Source organism: Saimiri boliviensis, chromosome 6 (genome assembly GCF_048565385.1).
Source record: "Saimiri boliviensis isolate mSaiBol1 chromosome 6, mSaiBol1.pri, whole genome shotgun sequence".
NCBI lineage: Eukaryota > Metazoa > Chordata > Mammalia > Primates > Cebidae > Saimiri > Saimiri boliviensis.
The window spans coordinates 123,570,260-123,589,287 of NC_133454.1; the positions used below are offsets into that span (position 1 = coordinate 123,570,260).

Consider the following 19,028-nt stretch of genomic DNA (forward strand, 5'->3'; position numbering starts at 1 on the left):
AGGGAACAAGGGGCAGACGGTTCGATTATACAGGCCCTGAATTCCATTCTAACGCCTCCAAGGCTTTCAAGCAAGGGATTACCAGGTTTGTGGATCTTGCTGCAACTTGGCAGCACTGTCCAAAATGGATGGGACAGGTGGGATGAAAGATGAGGCTGTGGAGACAAGCTACTGGCAGAGAGGACACACTTTAAACCCTGGGAAGATGGCATTACGCAGAGAGGGGGAAGGACCAGGACACTGCAGGACCCAAGATCATCACCAGACCCGGCTCTTTTGTTCTAGGAACCACAGCTGACCCGAGAAGCAACAGCAGCATTTTCACTCCGCAGGTGTCTCTCTTCCACACTTTGAGGTGCTTGCCCGCCTCTGACTTCTGCGGCTGGGATTTAAGGCCCTACCAGGCCATAACTCACCCGCCGATAGGCGGTGAACTCCCTGATCCAGGTTTTCGTATCCTTCACCCCTTTACATCGGACTCACTGCGGGGGGGGGGGGGAGCAGCTCCCTTTCGTTAAGTGCTTCCCGCGTGCTAAACACCGCATGAATTCCCGTCGGCCCTACAGGAAGAAACGACCCGCTCAGAGAGGATATGCAGTTCCACATAGGACGCCCAGAGGGACAGCCAGGCCCGCAGCGGTGAGATCCCCGGCCTGTCCAACCCAAACCCCCGGCGCCCTCGCGGCATTTCTAGAGCATTCAGAACCTAACAGCCAGGATGCAGGAGGGCCGGGCCCGAGGCCAGAGCGCTGGACAGCACGGGCAGCTGGCGGTCCAGGGCCAGGCAGCGCCCACCGGCAGGGACCCCCATCCCGATACGCGGGCGAAGGGCTGAGATCCTGTGCCGCTGGCGATCCCGGGGACCGCCTGGGACTCGCGGCCCTCGGGAGCGAGAGAAAAAGGCCGCCGGAGCCACAGCAGAGCCGGCCTGCGGCCAGGACCGCCATACTCTACGGGCAGGGCGAAACACGGCCTTTTGAAGGACGGCAATTTAAGCCAATCAGCGCAAAGGGCTGGCAACCCTGTAACCCAATTGAAATTTCTCTCATTTTAAAGGCGGTTCCTACATGGAGTCCTGCAGCCCAATGGGAGGGGTGGAAATTTCCAGAACGAACAGGACCAATGGGCGCGGCCAGCGCGGCCACGATTGGCAAAGCAAAAAACCAATCCGCGCCGCAGAAGTCTGCTCCTCCCTCCATTCGTGGAGCCTGAGATGGGTGGGGTTTATAGAGGTGCGACCAATCCTGAGGTGTGGGGGAGGTAGGGTTGAGGGAATTACTCCCCGCTGTCCAATGAAAGGGAAGCAGAGATGATGGGCTGAACCTTAAGCCAGTAATAAAGCAGCACAGAGAGGCCTCTGGAAGAACTCGACCAGTGAGCAGGCGAGGAAGGGGCGGGAGCCGGGGTCCCGGCAGCTTCTAGTAGGTTCCAGAAGGCGGCGCGTGCGGTTGGTAACGCGGAGCGGACGGATTCGATTCAACCGGGTTCCGGGCTGCGCTGCGCTATGGAGCAGGTGAAGGGGGAGGGGCGGGCTAAGGCTCGGGGACCGGTGGAGACCAGGCCGCGGTAGGGGGGCGGGGCGGGTGACGGATCGAGGCGACCGGAGAGGGTTGTTGGGGCCGGACAGAGCGGCGGCGGGGAGGCGAGGGTGTGAGGGCCGCTGCCGGCGGGCGGGAGCGGGGTCTATAGCGAGGCCTGGCCGCGGGAATAGCCCATCACCTCTTGGTTGGGCGAGGAGGACCCGAAGGAGAGCACAGCTCGTGAGTCCGGCCGGCGGCGGGAAGAAGGGGCCGCCGCTGGGCCCTGTGGCGGCTGGAAGCCGAGCGGGGAAGGGGGTGGTCCGCACGGGGCGGCGTGGAGGTGGGCGAGGGGCCGGGGTCCGCACCCGCGAGGTCGCCCTTCGGGAGATCTGAGACTGCCGGCGGAGAAACCGCTCGGACTGGCCACGAGGAACGTGGACGGATCCAGGGAGCGGACCCGGGACTACACTGGGAGTCGCCGAGGGTCGTAGCAGCTTGGGACCCAGTGGGGGCAAATCCTGCTCTTCTGCATCTGAGCAGGTCGGGGTGGGAGAGTGTTGAGCGGGTGTCTGAGGAGCCGCAGGCTGACTGCCTGATGCGGGGAAGGGGAGGGTGCCCCAAAAGTCCTTGGAACGAATTCCATCTCTGCCAGTGTTTTACAAACGTATTGCGGCTCCTCCTCCTCTTGTATGCTTGTGTGGGATTGTCGAGTGACCGAGGACTGACACTTCCGAAAGGTGGGTTTTTGACCACGCGGGGAGGAATTCGTGGTCGTAGATAATTTACACTACAGAGATCAGCAGCTGGAAGTTACGGGCCTCCATTGAGCATTTGGGGGCCCGAGTTTGAAGCGGCTACTGCTTGCTTTTAGTGACTGGGTTATGTCCTCAGTAGCTTGTGGTTGTGAAAGGCCTCGTCTAGAGGTGTGTTCCATTGGAAGCTGTCATTGGGCTGTAATGATTCATCGGAAGAAAAAGGACAAAACAGCTCACTTTTTTTGGTGTGAGACAGAGCTGAGCCTTGTGGTCTCCTGTAGCAGTCGGTTCTTTGGGCAAAACTCGAGCTTCCTTGCTGTGTTAAAGACTAGAAATGAAGTTAATAAAACTTTTTGTTGCCCATGTAATAGTAAAGTTGTATCTAGGGTTAAACGGGCTGTACTATAGGAGAGGAAAAGATTTCTGGACTAAGACATTCCTCTTTTAAGAAAGTATCTCAGCTGGGAGCAGTGGATCACGCCTGTAATCCCAGCACCTTGGGAGGCTGAGCCCAACAGATCAGCTGAGGTCAGGAGTTCGAGACCAGCCTGGCCAACATGGTGAAACCCCATCTCTACTAAAAATAGAAAAAATTAGTGGGGCATGGTGTAGCGTGCCTGTAATTCCAGCTACTGGGGAGGCAGGAGAATCACCTGAACCCCGGAGGTGGAGGTTACAGTGAGCCACTGCCCTCCAGCCTGAGTGAGCCAGACTTCATCAAAAAAAGAAAAAAAGGCCAGGGTCGGTGTCTCACGCTTGCAATCTCAGCACTTTGGGAGGCTGAGGCAGGTGGATCACCAGGTCGGGAGATCAAGACCATCCTGGCCAGGGTGAAACCCTGTCTCTACTAAAAATACCAAAAAAAAATTAGCTGGGCGTGGTGGCACATGCCTGTAATCCCAGCTACTCGAGAGGCTGAGGCAGGAGAATCCCTTGAACCAGGGAGTCGGAGGTTGCAGTGAGCCAAGATCGTGCCACTGCACTCCAGCCTGGCAACAGAGTGAGACTCAGTCTCAAAAAGAAAAAAGAAAGGATCTCTTTATAATGTTACCAAATTTTAGTTTATTTTTTAGAGACAGGGTGTGGTTCTGTGGCCCAGGTTGAAGTGTACTGGCAGGATCATATAGCTCACTGCAGCCTTAAATTCTTGGCCTCAAGTGATCCTCCTGCCTCAGCCTCCTGAGTAGCTGGGCGCACCACCACCACAACTGTCTAATTTCTAAATTTTTTGTAGAGGTGGGGGTTTTGCTATGTTTCCCAGACTGCTCTTGAATTTCTGGGCTCAGGGAATCCTCCAGCCTTGGCCTCTCACAGCGTTAGCACTAGGATTACAGATGTGAGCCACCTTGCTTGGACTTAAAATGTTTGTTTGTTTTTAAATCACTCCACCCATTATAGAAGTGTATGTACAGGTAGATAGTCAACGAATATTTTGCTGAACTCAGGACTGCAAACTGATGTGGTTTCTGTACAGATGACCTGCCATTTAACTGCAGGTGTGTTTGGGCCCACCGTCTTGAAACCATTCCTGAAAATAAACACACAACTTTTCTACCTTTTGTTTTCATTTTCAACTGTCAAGTTTGTATTTCAGTTTAGAAAATACTCAAATTGGGCCGGCCCAATGGCTCACACCTGTAATCCCAGCACTTTGGGAGGCTGAGGTAAGCAGATCTCGAGCCCAGTAGTTCGAGATCAAGCTGGCCAACATGGTGAAACCCCATCTCTACTAAAAATGCAAAAAAAAAAAAAAAAAAAAAAAGAATTAGCCTGGCATGGTGGTACACACCTGTAGCTGTAGTCTCAGCTACTTTGGAGGCTGAGGCAGGAGAATTGCTTGAACCTGGCAGGCGGAGGTTAGAGTGAGCTGAGATTGCGCCACTGCACTGTAGCCTGGGTGACAGAGTGAGACTCTGTCTTAAAAAAAAAAAAAAAAAAAAAACTGCCGGGCACGGTGGCTCAAGCCTGTAATCCCAGCACTTTGGGAGGCCGAGGCGGGTGGATCACGAGGTCAAGAGATCGAGACCATCCTGGTCAACATGGTGAAACCCCGTCTCTACTAAAAATACAAAAAATTAGCTGGGCATGGTGGCGGGTGCCTGTAATCCCAGCTACTCAGGAGGCTGAGGCAGGAGAATTGCCTGAACCCGGGAGGCGGAGGTTGCGGTGAGCCAAGATCGCGCCATTGCACTCCAGCCTGGGTAACAAGAGCGAAACTCCGTCTCAAAAAACAAAACAAACAAAAAAAAAAACTCAAATTGGACAGATTTTGAGTGTTCAGGCTTGTATTTTTTTTTTTAGTAGGGGCCTTTCAAATAAATCCCACAATGATAAACTTCTTACATTTAACCCAGCACAGGCATACGGCTGTGTAACATGTTCAGCAAAACAGTATTTACTGTTATGTGCATTGTGTGCTGGTATTTTTTGTCCCACTTGGTCTTTTAAAATGCTGCTCATGACCTACGAAATTGATTTCCTGACCCACTGCTGGTCAGTGCTCTGTTTGAAGAATGCTTTTCTAAAGGATGGTTAGGAACGTCACCAGCTGCCTCTTGACACCACTTGAGCTTTGTTAACTCCTTGTCTTCTGGCCTCCGTCTGGGGCTCTAGGATTTGTTAATCCCGTGTTTGCTTAATTTGGCAGGTTCCTTATGTCCTTCCCTCTCTAAGGTCTGGCTGATTGGTGGCAGTTTCTGATCTCTCTATTTCAGGGTTCCAAAATCATTTCTTTTTTTGTTTTGTTTTGAGACAGAGTCTCACTCTTTTCCCCCAGGCAAGAATGCAGTGGTGAGATCTTGGCTCACAGCTCCCTCCACCTCCCAGGTTCAAGCAGTTCTCCTGCGTCAGCTTTGCAGGTAGCTAGGTCTACAGGCGTGCACCACCACATCCGGCTAATTTTTATATTTTTAGTAGAGATGGGGTTTCACCATGCTGCCCAGACTGGTCTCAAACTCCTGACCTCAGGTGATCCACCCACTTCGGCCTCCCAAAGTGCCAAGATTACAGCCTAAAATCATATTTCTTAGCAAAATTATTTCTTGCATCAATTTACCAGGTCGTGAGTGGATAATACATACAATGAGTTAGTAACTTTGGTGTCATAGCTCTATCTCACAGAATGTTTACCTCTTAAAGGGATCCTTTGGCCTGGTGTGGTGGTTCACCTTTGGGAGGCTGAGGCAGGAGGTTGCTTTAGGCCAAGAGTTTGAGACAAGTCTGGACAATATGGTGAGACACCATCTCTCTTTTTTTTTTTTTCGAGACGGAGTTTCGCTCTTGTTACCCAGGCTGGAGTGCAATGGCGCGATCTCGGCTCACCGCAACCTCCGCCTCCTGGGTTCAGGCAATTCTCCTGCCTCAGCCTCCTGAGTAGCTGGGATTATAGGCACGCACCACCATGCCCAGCTAATTTTTTGTATTTTTAGTAGAGACGGGGTTTCACCATGTTGACCAGGTTGGTCTCGATGTCTCGACCTCGTGATCCACCCGCCTCGGCCTCCCAAAGTGCTGGGATTACAGGCTTGAGCCACCGCGCCCGGCCGAGACACCATCTCTTAACACACATACACACACACACACACACACACACACTCTCACACACTTTAGCCAGGCCTGGTGACACACACCTGTAGTTCCAGCTACTTAAAAGGCTGAGTCAGGAGGATTGTTTGAGCCCAGGAGCTCAAGCTTACAGTGAGCTGTGATCATGCTGCTGCACTCCAGGCTGGGTTACAGAGTGAGATGCTGTTTTAAATACAGCCGGGGTCTCTGGCTTATGCCTGTAATCCCAGCATTTTGGGAGGCTGAGGTGGGCAGAACATGAGGTTAGGAGTTTCAGACTGGCTAATATGGTGAAACCCCATCTCTACTAAAAATACAGAAGTTAGCAGGGTGTGGTGGTGGGCGCCTGTGTTCCCAGCTACTCAGGAGGTTGGGGCAGGAGAATCGCTTGAACCCAGAAGGCAGAGGTTGCAGTGAGTTGAGATCATGCCAGTGTACTCCAGCCTGGGGGACAGAGCAAGACTGCCTCTCAAAATAAATGAATGAATGAGTGGAGCTTTTTGAGGGGTCCCTGCCCTCAGGTAGGCTTTTGTGGGGCAGCTCAATAAGGAGAAGCCCGTTAGGACCCTGTTGTGACAGGGCCAAGGTCTGCCTCTTCTTAAAACTGCTGTATCTCACCAGGTGTGGTGGCTCGCGCCTATAATCCCAGCACTTTGGGAAGCTGAGGCAAGTGGATCACCTGTGGTCAGGAGTTCGAGACCAGCTTGACCAATATGGTGAAACCCCATCTCTACTAAAATTTTAAAAATTAGCTGGGCATGGTAGCCTGCGCCTGTAGTCCCATCTACTCGGGAGCCTGAGGTAGGAGAATTTCTTGAACCCAGGAAGTGGAGGTTGCAGTGAGACACTGCACTCCAGCCTGGTGACAGAGTGAGACTCCATCTCAAAAAACAAAAGAAAACCTGCTGTATCCCTATTTCTTGCATTCTAAATGTTTGAGAGAGGAGAGGTTTTAATCACAATAGTGTTTCTTTATTCTCCATCCCCTTTGTAATGTAGTAATATTTAAGCATGGCAGGAATCAATTTGGGGGCTAGCTTGACTCTTACCCGTTAATGAACATTTATCTATCATGTGGTGACATGTTGCCACACCAGGACATGGAGATCAGTTTTTCTCTGATGGGAGGACATGGTAACCACGCCACAGGCAAGCATCTTGCCGCTCCTCAGAAAGAGAAGCTTCCCTGCCATCCCACAGCCTTTGGGGCACTTGTCAGTGCCACTCCATCCACCTTCTTCCTGTGGAGGGTGACGAGGCCTGTGCTCCGTGTGTCTTTTGGATGCTTTGGAAATCTGCAGCAAATGAATTTACTCTTCCGTGAAGGGAGCGTGTGAGTCCGTCCTAGAGTGGCTTCCTGAGCTCCAGGTGGAGACTGGAAGAATGGCAGAGCCCTAGTTCGTCATTGGGGCCAGCGTGGCGCGCAGCCTGGGCTCTTTGCCTCTGCTTATTTTTCTTGGTTGGCTCTCTAAGGGAGGTGTGGGAAATTAAAAATGAACCTGTTTCCTGCTTTCTGATCTATAAAGTAACCTGTTTATTTGTTGGTAACTACATAAAAGAATGAGTGTTCTCTTAAAAGCTTGGGATGAAATGGGCACATCATAGAGAAGCTGTGTGCTCTTTTTCCCTCAGGTCAATGAGCTGAAAGAGAAGGGCAACAAGGCCCTGAGTGCAGGCAACATTGATGATGCCTTACAGTGCTACTCCGAAGCCATTAAGCTGGATCCCCACAACCACTTGCTCTACAGCAACCGTTCTGCCGCCTATGCCAAGAAAGGAGACTACCAGAAGGCTTACGAGGACGGCTGCAAGACCGTCGACCTAAAGCCTGACTGGGGCAAGGTCAGCTATGGGCGGCAGAGGTGGAGGGGTCCTTCAGACATTTACAGAAATGCCCTTTGGTGGCCTGAGGCTCACCTGTCTTGATGGACTGATAGTTACCTGTTCACCTCCCTGTTTGAGTATCCTCCTCAGAAATGGTATTTTTCATCAAAGCTAAGATACCCATTAGTTGTGATACAGGCTTTATTATTGGTGCTAAGAAGGAAGAGGCCAGGGCTGGGTGCAGTGTCACACACCTGTGATGGTGCCTACCTGCCAACCTGCCAACACTTTGGGAGGCCAAGGTGGGCAGATCACTTGAGGCCAGGAGTTTGAGACCAGCCTGACCAACATGGTGAAACCCTGTCTGTACTAAAAATGCAAAAAAACTGAGCCAAGCATGGTGGCACGCACCAGTAGTCCCAACTACTCAGGAGGCTAAGGCAGGCGGATCATCTGAGCCCGGGAGGCGGAGGTTGCAGTGAGCTGAGTTCATGCCACTGCCCTCCAGCCTGGGTGACAGAGCAAAACCCTATCTCAAAAAAAAAAAAAAAAAAAAAAAAAAAAAACAGGTGCAGTGGCTCCTGCCTGTAATCCCAACATTTTGGGAGGTTGAGGCATTACTTGATTACTTGAGCCCAAGGGTTTGGGTCCAGCCTGGGCAACATGAGGAGTCCCTGTCTCTACCAAGAATAAAAAAATACCTAAATGGAAAAAATGCTGCCAAAGAAACTGACTACAGCTGATGAGGCGAAGGGTTGGGGCAGATGTGCCTCTGCTATTTGGATGGATTCTTAAAGTAGCAACCTTGGCTTCATAGCCTACTCTCTCCTTTTTTCTCTTTGGCCTTCATGTGAATTTTTTTTTTCCATAAAATGTAGGATTGTTCTTTTCTGAGTTTGTTTTCTGGATTTACCTCTGGGTGTTCTTTATTTTGTGTCTTTCTTTTTTCGTTTAAGGGCTATTCACGAAAAGCAGCAGCTCTTGAGTTCTTAAACCGGTTTGAAGAAGCCAAGCGAACCTACGAGGAGGGCTTAAAACACGAAGCAAATAACCCTCAGCTGAAAGAGGGTTTACAGAATATGGAGGCCAGGTTGGCAGGTAGGCACCACACACCGTTTTCTTTCGTATTGTTTTCTTAATGGAATTAATTTTGAGGCTCCCCCCCTGCCCCCCACAAAATACCAGTCTGGTAGGGTGTGGGATGCAGTAATTCTAGTGAACTTATTTCATAGTGATGTGCTTTCCTTTACTCGGACAGAGAGAAAATTCATGAACCCTTTCAACATGCCCAATCTGTATCAGAAGTTGGAGAGTGATCCCAGGACAAGAACACTGCTCAGTGATCCCACCTACCGGGAGCTGGTAGAGCAGCTGCGAAACAAGCCTTCCGATCTGGGCACGTAAGTGGATGCCGCTCATTAAGGTTCTGGCAATGGGGGGAATGTTATGCTGTCTTCCTATAACTTCACAGCAGAGGGTTCCCTGGTCTCAATGGCAGAGTTCTGCCTTTGCTTATTCTCTGCAGAGCAGTAGGGGGTGATTATTTGTAATTATAGAAAGGGTCGAGGGAGCACATATCAGAGTAATCCAGAATGTTCCTTATAGTCCATATATACCTCTTGCCTGGTCTCCTAGAACTCTGATCTGGCATCAACTCCATCCTTTCCATCTATTTAGGCCCTACTGTCTGTTGGTATATGGGTGCAGAAACAGGGTTGCAGTTCATGTGTAAAGCTGTGTCTAAGTCTTGTAACTGGTATCCGTCTCTATCTCAGTCCTCTGGCCCCTGAGATCAGCTAGGGAAGTATACCTGTAACGACTCATTCTTCTGTATCTGCCAGCCTTGAGGAATAAACTTGACCTCTTTGACCTCTGTTACTTTATTTCATTTTGTTTTATTTTTTTTCGAGATGGAGTCTCACTCTGTCACCCAGGCTGGAGTGCAGTGGCGTGATCTCGGTTCACTGCAGTCTCCACCACCTGGGTTCAAGCGATTCTCCTGCTCAGCCTCCCTAGTAGCTGGGATTACAGGTACACACCACCATACCTGGCTAATTTTTGTATTTTTAGTAGAGACGGGGTTTCACCATGTTGGCTAGGCTGATCTCAAACTTCTGACCTCAAGTGATCCGCCTGCCTGGGGCTCCCAATGTGCTGGGATTCCAGGTGTGAGCCACTGTGCCCAGCCATCTGTGACTTCATTTTATTTTTTATTTTTTTGACGTTATTTTAGATGGATGGTGTTTTGAAGGTTTGAGTGTTCACTAGTTGTAGCTCATGAGTGGTGCAAAATCTAGATCTGACTTTGATCGTAAGTAGGAGTTAAAGATTGATTGTGGGGAAGAGTAATTGCAATATTTCTTTCTTTTTTTAAATCAATAATAGGAAACTACAAGATCCCCGGATCATGACCACTCTCAGTGTCCTCCTTGGGGTCGATCTGGGCAGTATGGATGAGGAGGAAGAGGTTGCAACACCTCCACCGCCACCCCCTCCCAAAAAGGAGACCAAGCCAGAGCCAATGGAAGAAGATCTTCCAGAGAATAAGAAGCAGGTCTCGTTGTTTCCCTCCTCGCTGTCATACTTTACGAACAACTAGAAATCTTTATGTTAAATGGGAACATTAGTTGACTTTGAATGACCATGAGTAGTAGTAGTAGTTTTTTTTTAGAGGTCTCACTGTGTTTCCCAGGTTGGTCTTGAACTCCTGGGAAACACAGTTCTTCTGCCCTTCAGCTAGGATTACAGTCATGAGCCAATGTGCCCAGCTGTAACTATTTTGAGTGCTTTAGTATATGCTAAGCTTATGGCTGTTACTCATTAGAATGGTGAGCATGTTAAAAGATCAGCTTCAGGCTGGGCACAGTGGCTCATACCTATAATCTCAGCACTTTAGGAGGCTGAGGTGGGTGGATCACCTGAGGTCTGGAGTTCAAGACCAGCCTGGCCAACATGGGGAAACCCTGTCTCTACTAAAAATACAGGCTGGGGCACGGTGGCTCAAGCCTGTAATCCCAGCACTTTGGGAGGCCGAGGCGGGTGGATCACGAGGTCGAGAGATCGAGACCATCCTGGTCAACATGGTGAAACCCCGTCTCTACTAAAAACACAAAAAAGTAGCTGGGCATGGTGGCGCTTGCCTGTAATCCCAGCTACTCAGGAGGCTGAGGCAGGAGAATTGCCTGAACCCAGGAGGCGGAGGTTGCGGTGAGCCGAGATCGCGCCATTGCACTCCAGCCTGGGTAACAAGAGCGAAACTCTGTCTCAAAAAAAAAAAAAAAAAAAAATACATTACCTAAGTGTTGTGGCCTGTGCCTGTACTCCAGCTACTTGGGAGGCTGAGGCAGAAGAATTGCTTGAACCCGGGATGCGGAGGTTGCAGTGAGCAGAGATTGCGTCACTGCCCTCCAGCCTGGGCAAAAGAATGAGACTCTGTCTCAAAAAAAAAAAAAAAAAAAAAAGATCAGCTTCGCAAGAGATTTCCTAGGAGTAACATATAGCAAAGACTGAGCAACACAGCGGCTGTGTTGCTGCCAGTGTGTGAATGTTGGTCAGAGCAGGACTGGAAAGTTGTGAGCAATTCAGGTCCTTGTCATGATCCAGAAGAGCGTTGTCCACATCAGTCTCTCAGCTTTTGCTTCCTGGCTGGACGTGGTGTGTAGTTGGGAGTGTCTGCTAAGCAGCACTCTTGGAGCAGGAGGCATGTGCCTCAACAATTTCATTTTCCTCCTTGTAAACTGGAACAGCAGATTGTTGCTAAATTTAGCACCTTGAAATGGGTGAGTGTTGGTTGTTCAGGGTGTCTCAGCTGGAAAAAGGCCCTCCAGTGTGGGCGGTAGTGAGTTCTGCTGAGGACTTGTGCCATTCACCCCCCCCCCCCCGTCTCCCCATCCTCTCACCACCCCCTCTGCTATGGTTCCGTGACAGCTAAGACCCTGAGGCAGCCATACAACCATAACCAGATCTGCTGCAGCCTCTCAGAATAAAGCCTGGTCCAAAACTGTACTATCCTCACCAGTTGCTTCAAGTCAAAGGGATTTCTTCCCTCCTAAAGAAGCCCTCTGCTTCCTGACAAAGATCCAGGATAGTAGGTGGGAAAGGAGAAGTTTCAGAGCAAGCAAAGATGAAGTTTTCATTCTAATGGCGAATAAATGGCTATTGTCTATAACTGATGAAGAGGTCTTCAGGAGAACTTGCTAGAATTCTATATATATCAGTTGTATTTCAGAACTTGTGACAGATCATAGATTCTTGCCGTCTTTATCACCTGAGTTAGATTTGCTCAGCACTCACTTCTTCTAAACCTCATGTAGGCACTGAAAGAAAAAGAGCTGGGGAATGATGCCTACAAGAAGAAAGACTTTGACACAGCCTTGAAGCATTACGACAAAGCCAAGGAGTTGGACCCCACCAACATGACTTACATTACCAACCAAGCAGGTGAGGCCTAGAAACAAGGGGCAAGAGAGTTGTTGGGTGTCTCTGAGGGAAGGAGCAAGAACTGACTGTTCCTTTTTAACCATCCTGCCTGACAGCGGTATACTTTGAAAAGGGCAACTACGATAAGTGTCGGGAACTTTGTGAGAAGGCCATTGAAGTGGGGAGAGAAAACCGAGAAGACTATCGACAGATTGCCAAGTATGCTCGACCTTCCAGAATACCTTGAGTAGTGTGGAGGGTTTGCTGTCCAAGACTTCAGTTTCCCTGCATGGGGAGGAGGGCACCTGGCTATAGAATCTGCTATGTTAGGAAAGGGCTGGCAAGAAGGTCACCTGAGCCAAGACAGAAGGTGTTGAAAGGCAGTGATACGGGCCTTTCTAGTTGCAGGTGTGTTTTCTCTGCAGGAGCTGACCTTATCTCTTTGTCCTAAGCAATGCTTTTCCCTGTTTTCTTTATTAGAGCTTATGCTCGAATTGGCAACTCCTACTTCAAAGAAGAAAAGTACAAGGATGCCATCCATTTCTATAACAAGTCTCTGGCAGAGCACCGAACCCCAGATGTGCTCAAGAAATGCCAGCAGGTGGGTAGGAAAAGAATAGGGGTGTTTTCCTAATAATTGAGCCGTTATTTCTTACTGTTTTATTTATTTAATAATGAACTTAACCTTTTTTTTTTTTTTTTTTTGAGACGGGGTCTTGCTCTTCTTGCCCGTGTTGGAGTGCAGTGGCACGATCTCGGCTCACTGCAACCTCCACCTCCTGGGTTCAAGCCATTCTGCTGCCTCAGCCTCCTGAGTAGCTGGGATTGCAGGCGTGCACCACCATGCCCAGCTGATTTTCTTTGTATTTTTAGTAGAGATGGGGTTTTACCATATTGACCAGGCTGGTCTCTGACCCTGTGACCCACCCACCTCGGACTCCCAAAGAGCTGGGATTGCAGGCGTGAGCCACTGTGCCCATTATTATTTGTAGAGAAAGAGTCTCACTGTGTTGCCCAGGCTGGTCTCGAACTCCTGAGCTCAAGTGATCCGCCCTCCTCGGCCTCCCAAAGCACTGGGATTATAGGCATGAGCCACTGTGCTTGGCTGAACCTGACTTTTTTAGGTCGTGGCTTTGGTCAACTTCTGTGCTTCTTTCTCTGTCATTTAACAGTGACAACGTGTAGGAGATGATCTGGCTGTTTTTTGCAGCTTTCCGTATTGGCCAAGAGTTCAGCCCTAAATGTGTTACTATTGAGGGCCTGTGCATTAATAGTATTAGTGTTCTTGTAAGAACATTTTTACTATTTTATACAAGAAAAATGGTGTGAATTAGGCCAGTTGTCTTAAATTATGTAGGGGGTGAGTTTATTCACAAAAGGATTGGTGAGAAAATGAATGGGGTTGGCAAGGCATGCATCCTTTTCATAGAGGCCTTATTTTTGTACCAAGTGTCGTGTCGACGTCATTCGTTCTCTTTCGTAGTATAGCTTAATAATAAAGACTGTACATTTCTTTTAAAATCTTGTCAGCAGTACTCTGAAAGTTAAAATTCTAATTTGGTTTTTAAGTCCAATATTTAGATGTTTATGAGCATTAAGTTACTATTTCAAGAGTTATTTTTTGTAGGCAGAGAAAATCCTGAAAGAGCAAGAGCGGCTGGCCTACATAAACCCTGACCTGGCTTTGGAGGAGAAGAACAAAGGCAACGAGTGTTTTCAGAAAGGTACTGCCTGCAGCTCGGGGCTGGGGGCGTGAGAGCAGTGCTGGGTGCTTCCTGCGCCTGACTGTGGGGTAGATAGGGCCTGGCACACTTGGGGGCTTTTTAAAAGATTGTCTTTGTTTATTCTTCTGCAGGGGACTATCCCCAGGCCATGAAGCATTATACAGAAGCCATCAAACGGAACCCAAAAGATGCCAAATTATACAGTAATCGAGCTGCCTGTTATACCAAACTTCTGGAGTTCCAGCTGGCACTCAAGGTGAGACCCAGTTGTGTGGGAGCAGCCAGTACTGTAAACCTGCCGATGAGGAGAGGGTTTTCTCTTTGTGTTTTCATCAACTTTGGGTTGATGATGTTTGAGGTAGTCTCTCGCTCTGTCCCACCTCAGCCTCCTGAGGAGCTAGGACCACAGCACATGCCACCACACCCAGCTACATTTTTAATTTTTTTATAGAGGTGGGGTCTTGCTATATTGCCCAGAATTATGGGCGGGTATATGCGCGCGCACGTGTGTGTGTGTGTAAAATATGGGATGTGTATTTAAATGGTCCTGGCCCATGGAGTTATTAGTGGTTGGCAGTACATGGGTCGTTTCACCCTCGTATCCTTCCTCACATTTTTTCTTTGTTTTTGCCTTTTTTGTTTTTTTGGTTTTTTTTGAGACAGAGTCTCACATCATTGCTGGAGCTGGAGTGCAATGGCGTAATCTTGGCTCACTGCAACCTCTGCCCCCTGGGTTCAAGCAATTCTCCTGCTTCAGCCTCCTGAGTAGCTGGGATTATACGTGTGTGCCACCACATCTGGCTAATTTTTTGTATTTTTAGTAGAGATGGTGTTTCATTATGTTGGCCAGGCCAGTCTCCAACTCCTGACCTTGTGATTCACCTGTCTCAGCCTCCCAAAGTGCTGGGATTACAGGCATGAGCCACTGCACCCAGCCTGTTTTTGCTTCCTTTTTTTTTTTTTTTTTTTTTTTTTAAACTTTTTGAGATGGAGTCTCGCTCTGTTGCCCAGACTGGTGTGCAGTAGCGCAATCTCAGTTTACTGCAACCTCTGCCTCCCAGGTTCAAGCGATTCTCCTGCCTCAGCCTCCTGAGCAGCTGGGGTTACAGGCATGTGCCACCACCCCTGGCTAATTTTTGTGTTTGTAGTAGAGACGGGGTTTCACCATGTTGGCCAGGCTGGTACTGATTCCTGACCTCAGGTGATCTGCCCGCTTCAGCCTCCCAGAGTGCTGGGATTACAGGTGTGAGCAACTGTGCCCAGAACGTGGGGTTGTTTTTTGTTTGTTTGTTTGTTTGTTTTTTGAGACAAGATCTGGCTCTATTGCCCAGACTGGCTGGAGTGCAGTGGCATAATCTCAGCTCACTGTTGACGTCCGCTTCCCTTCCTTAAGCTATCCTCCCACCTCAGCCTCCTGAGTAGCTGGGATTACAGGCATGCACATCGTACCCAGCTAATTTTTGTATTTTTTATAGGCAGGGTTTCAGCGTGTTTTCCCAGACTGGTATCAAACTCCTGGGCTCGAGAGATCCTCCTGCCTTGGACTCAAAAGTCCTGGGATTACAGGCATGCACCACCGAGCCCAGCCTGTGTGTAATTTTTGGGGAACTACCCTGTTGTTTTTTTCAGCAGCCGCACTATCCTTCCTTGCTTTTTTGTTTTGCTCAGGTAGGTAGGTCTGCTATTCTCAGCCACATGAAGTTTGGTCAGATATGATTAAGCCTAACACCGTGGAGTTCCCATCATTCTCTTGAATATCAGCCACCCTGCCTCTGTCAGAGTTTTTTGGACTGTTCTCTAGCTAACAAACCTGGATCGTACTGTGGGAAGGTGACAAAGTGTGATCTGTCTAGAAGCAGCCATACCTGGATTTGTGTTGGTTTTATATTTTGTGCCACTGTCTTCTGGGTCTGTGTCTTGGCCTAGAGACAGCATTTCTCCACTAGTAGAATTGTCTGAGTCATGTCAAAAACGTATCAGTTTGTGATGCAAAGACTAGCAGGTTGTCAGTCACCTGGGAGGTGGGCAGTACTTTCCCAGTCATGAAAGCTGGAAGAAGAATGAATGGGATTTCTGCTGCTCTGCTGACTTCTTGGTGGAAGGGTTGGAATTAGGCCCAGGCATGCTCAGTGTGCTGCATCATGTTCTTTTCTTCATAATTTTTTCCTTGGAAGATGTTTCAAAAAGAATACATAGTGAATTCCTGGTGTAACTTCCACTTTTGTTTGACAATTAAATATTGACCTGTTATTTTCAGCCGTTTGCGAAAGAATTTTATACATTTGGCACTTAGAATGAGACATCGAAGTCTCATGCACACATAATTTTATTTTTTTGAAATGGAATTAGTTTGTGGTCACCCAGGCTGGAATGCAATGGCATGATTTGGGCTCACTTCAACCTCCGCCTCCTGGGTTCAAGGGATTCTCCTGCCTCAGCCTCTCAAGTAGCTGGGATTATCGTAGGTGCAGCCAGTAGCCCAGCAAAAAAAATTTTTTTGAGTAGAGATGGGGTTTCATCATGTTGGCTAGGCTGGTGTCGGAACTCCTGACCTCAGGTGATCCACCTGCCTTAGCCTCCCAAAGTGCTGGAATTACAGGTGTGAATCACCGTGCCTGGCCTTGTTGTGTTTCTTTTTTGTTTTTGTTTTTATTTGTTTCTTTTAGACGGGATTTCATTCTTGTTGCCCAGGCTGGAGTACAATGGCAGCATCTGAACTCACTGAAACCTCTACCTCCTGGATTCAAGCAGTTCTCCTGCCTCCACCTCCTAAATAGCTAGGATTACAGGCACGTGCCACCATGGACAGCTAATTTTTAAAAAAATATTTTTAGGCCAGGCACGGTGGTTCACGCCTGTAATCCCAGCACTTTGGGAGGCTGAGGTGGGTGGATCACCTGAGGTCAGGAGTTGGCCAACATGGTGAAACCCCATCTTTATTTTTAAAATAAAAAATACATATATATATATATATATATATATATATATATATACACACACACACACACACACACGTATATACACACATACATATATATATATATATATATATATACACGCATACATTTTTTTTTTTTTTTTGTAGAGACGGATTTTTCCATGTTGGTCAGGCTGGTGTCAAACTCCGGACCTCAGCCTCCCAAAGTGCTGGGATTACAGGTGTGAGCCATCGTGCCCAGCCTGTTTTGTTTTCATCGTGCCCAGCCTTTTTTGTTTTTTAACCAGCAGTGCTTTTGGATTCAAAAGCTTTCAGAACCAGTACCCATACGTTTCATCTAGTTGTCATGTACCCGTCAGTTTCTCAAACTGGAATTGTTCCCCCCTTGCGTGTATTTCCCTAACATCAGCCTCTTGCAGAGTCTAGGCCATTTGTCTCGTGTGGGATGTTCCATCATCTGGAGTTGTCTTTCCTGATGTGTCACCTCTGGTGCTGGGTCAGGCTTTAAGAGTTGGAAGTCCACATGCTCGAGCTGCCTGTAGTGAGCTCGTGCAAGGAAATGAGCCTAATTTCTTTCTGCCGCTTCTTCCTAGGACTGTGAGGAATGTATCCAGCTGGAGCCGACCTTCAGTAAGTACCTTTTTGCTGCCTGTCCCCTGTCCCCTGTTTCTAGCCAAAAGATGAGAAAAGGAAAGGGCAAGTCCTTTGTCTACCTGTGTGTCCTTGGGACCTGTAGCATTTAGGACCCAGCATCAGCAGGCGTGAACGGTGTTGGTGTGCAGGTGAAGAGGCACAGGGAGCAGCCTTGGACACTACTTGTGAATAATGTGCCACCTCTCCTGTTTGTAGTCAAGGGTTATACTCGGAAAGCCGCTGCCCTGGAAGCGATGAAGGACTACACCAAAGCCATGGATGTGTACCAGAAGGCGCTCGACCTGGACTCCAGCTGTAAGGTGGGGCTGCTTCTGGCCTCCAGGGTTGGTCTCCTGCCTCCTCCTCTGCTGGGTCTTTTCCGTGTTCAGTCCCTGATATCTTCCCTGTCGCCTCCATTTCTCTGGGGTTCTCTCTTACTTGCTCTCTAGCCCCTTGTCAGTTACCTGTTCTCTTGAGCCTGCTGAAGCAGTGAGCCGGGTGGGTGGTGGTCACACTCTTCCCCTTTTGTTTCCTCTGGACTGCAGGAGGCGGCAGACGGCTACCAGCGCTGTATGATGGCGCAGTACAACCGGCACGATAGCCCCGAAGATGTGAAGCGACGAGCCATGGCCGACCCCGAGGTGCAGCAGATCATGAGTGACCCAGCCATGCGCCTTATCCTGGAACAGATGCAGAAGGACCCCCAGGCACTCAGCGAGTACGTAGAGTCAGAGAGGCAGCCTTGCTGGACACAGGGAACAAAAGCAGGCAGATGGGAGTGCGCACAGCTGGGAGGGTTGTGCTCGGTCTGTGAGGAAGAGGAATTGTATCATTCCTCCCAAACCTACGGAGATTGGCAGCGGGTGGTGAGCTGGAAGGGCTTTGTTTGTTAGTTGCGATAGCTTAAGCAATCATTTGGAAAGGCCCATTGAGCTCGGAGAAAGGTCTTGGCTGGAAGCTGTGGTGTGGGCTTGGAGTCAGACTGGCAAGTTCTGCAAGGTGGAGCAGGCCTCTGCGGTCTGCGCGCCTGGCCTCGCCAGGACTCCTCCCTGCTGGGGCCTTCTATGAACAGGGGTTGAATTGGAACTTGCTCTGAGAGCAAGGTTGTCTCATTTCATAAAACTGCCTCTTCCTCCGTAGACACTTAAAGAATCCTGTAATAGCACAGAAGATCCAGAAGCTGATGGATGTGGGTCTGATTGCAATTCGGTGATGACTTGTTCATCCCCCCTTCCCTTTGCCCTCATGTGGAAAGAGGAGCTGGGACCGCGGCGAGCAGCACGGAGCGGAAGGGAGAGCAGGGGGAAAGAAGGCCTCATCTCTATATTTATACATAACCCCGGGAAGACGCAGAGACTTGTATTGGCACTGTTCGTGCCGCCGCTGCCTCTGGGTCTTCCCAGCACACGCATGGTCTCTTCACCGCTGCCCTCGAGTTCCGTGTCTCCTTCCCCTGCCCCTAGTCGCTGTCTCGGCTGCTCTCCCATAGTTGGTTATTTTTTATTTGGGGCAGTGGGCATGTATGGGGAGGGAAGGGGCTTCTTCCCAGCCTCAGGTCCCAGCTGTCTCATGTTTATTCCACGTCCCCTTCTCCAATAAAACAAGCCAGTTGGGCGTGGTTATATGTTGCTTTGGCCTTGAGTGATTTTTT

The 19,028-nt window shown here is 49.2% G+C and overlaps 1 protein-coding gene across 1 annotated transcript; it reads left to right on the forward strand.

Annotated features, from left to right (window-relative positions):
* Positions 1-1,406: 1,406 nt before the first annotated feature.
* On the forward strand, positions 1,407-19,006 carry STIP1 (stress induced phosphoprotein 1). The gene is made up of 14 exons (XM_010348228.3): positions 1,407-1,513; positions 7,472-7,681; positions 8,620-8,761; positions 8,922-9,063; positions 10,049-10,217; positions 11,977-12,103; positions 12,199-12,301; positions 12,563-12,683; positions 13,710-13,806; positions 13,938-14,062; positions 17,338-17,374; positions 17,594-17,697; positions 17,923-18,095; positions 18,518-19,006. Exons 1-14 carry the CDS (start codon positions 1,505-1,507, stop codon positions 18,588-18,590), a joined length of 1,632 nt encoding a protein of 543 aa, XP_010346530.1. The 5' UTR covers positions 1,407-1,504; the 3' UTR covers positions 18,591-19,006.
* The last annotated feature ends 22 nt before the right edge of the window (positions 19,007-19,028 follow it).

Excerpts from the sequence above, each read along its gene's own strand:
- STIP1 (XM_010348228.3), top strand. Across the intron at positions 13,807-13,937 it reads CAACGAGTGTTTTCAGAAAG|GGGACTATCCCCAGGCCATG; the intron begins GTACTGCCTGCA and ends ATTCTTCTGCAG. Across the intron at positions 17,698-17,922 it reads ACCTGGACTCCAGCTGTAAG|GAGGCGGCAGACGGCTACCA; the intron begins GTGGGGCTGCTT and ends TCTGGACTGCAG.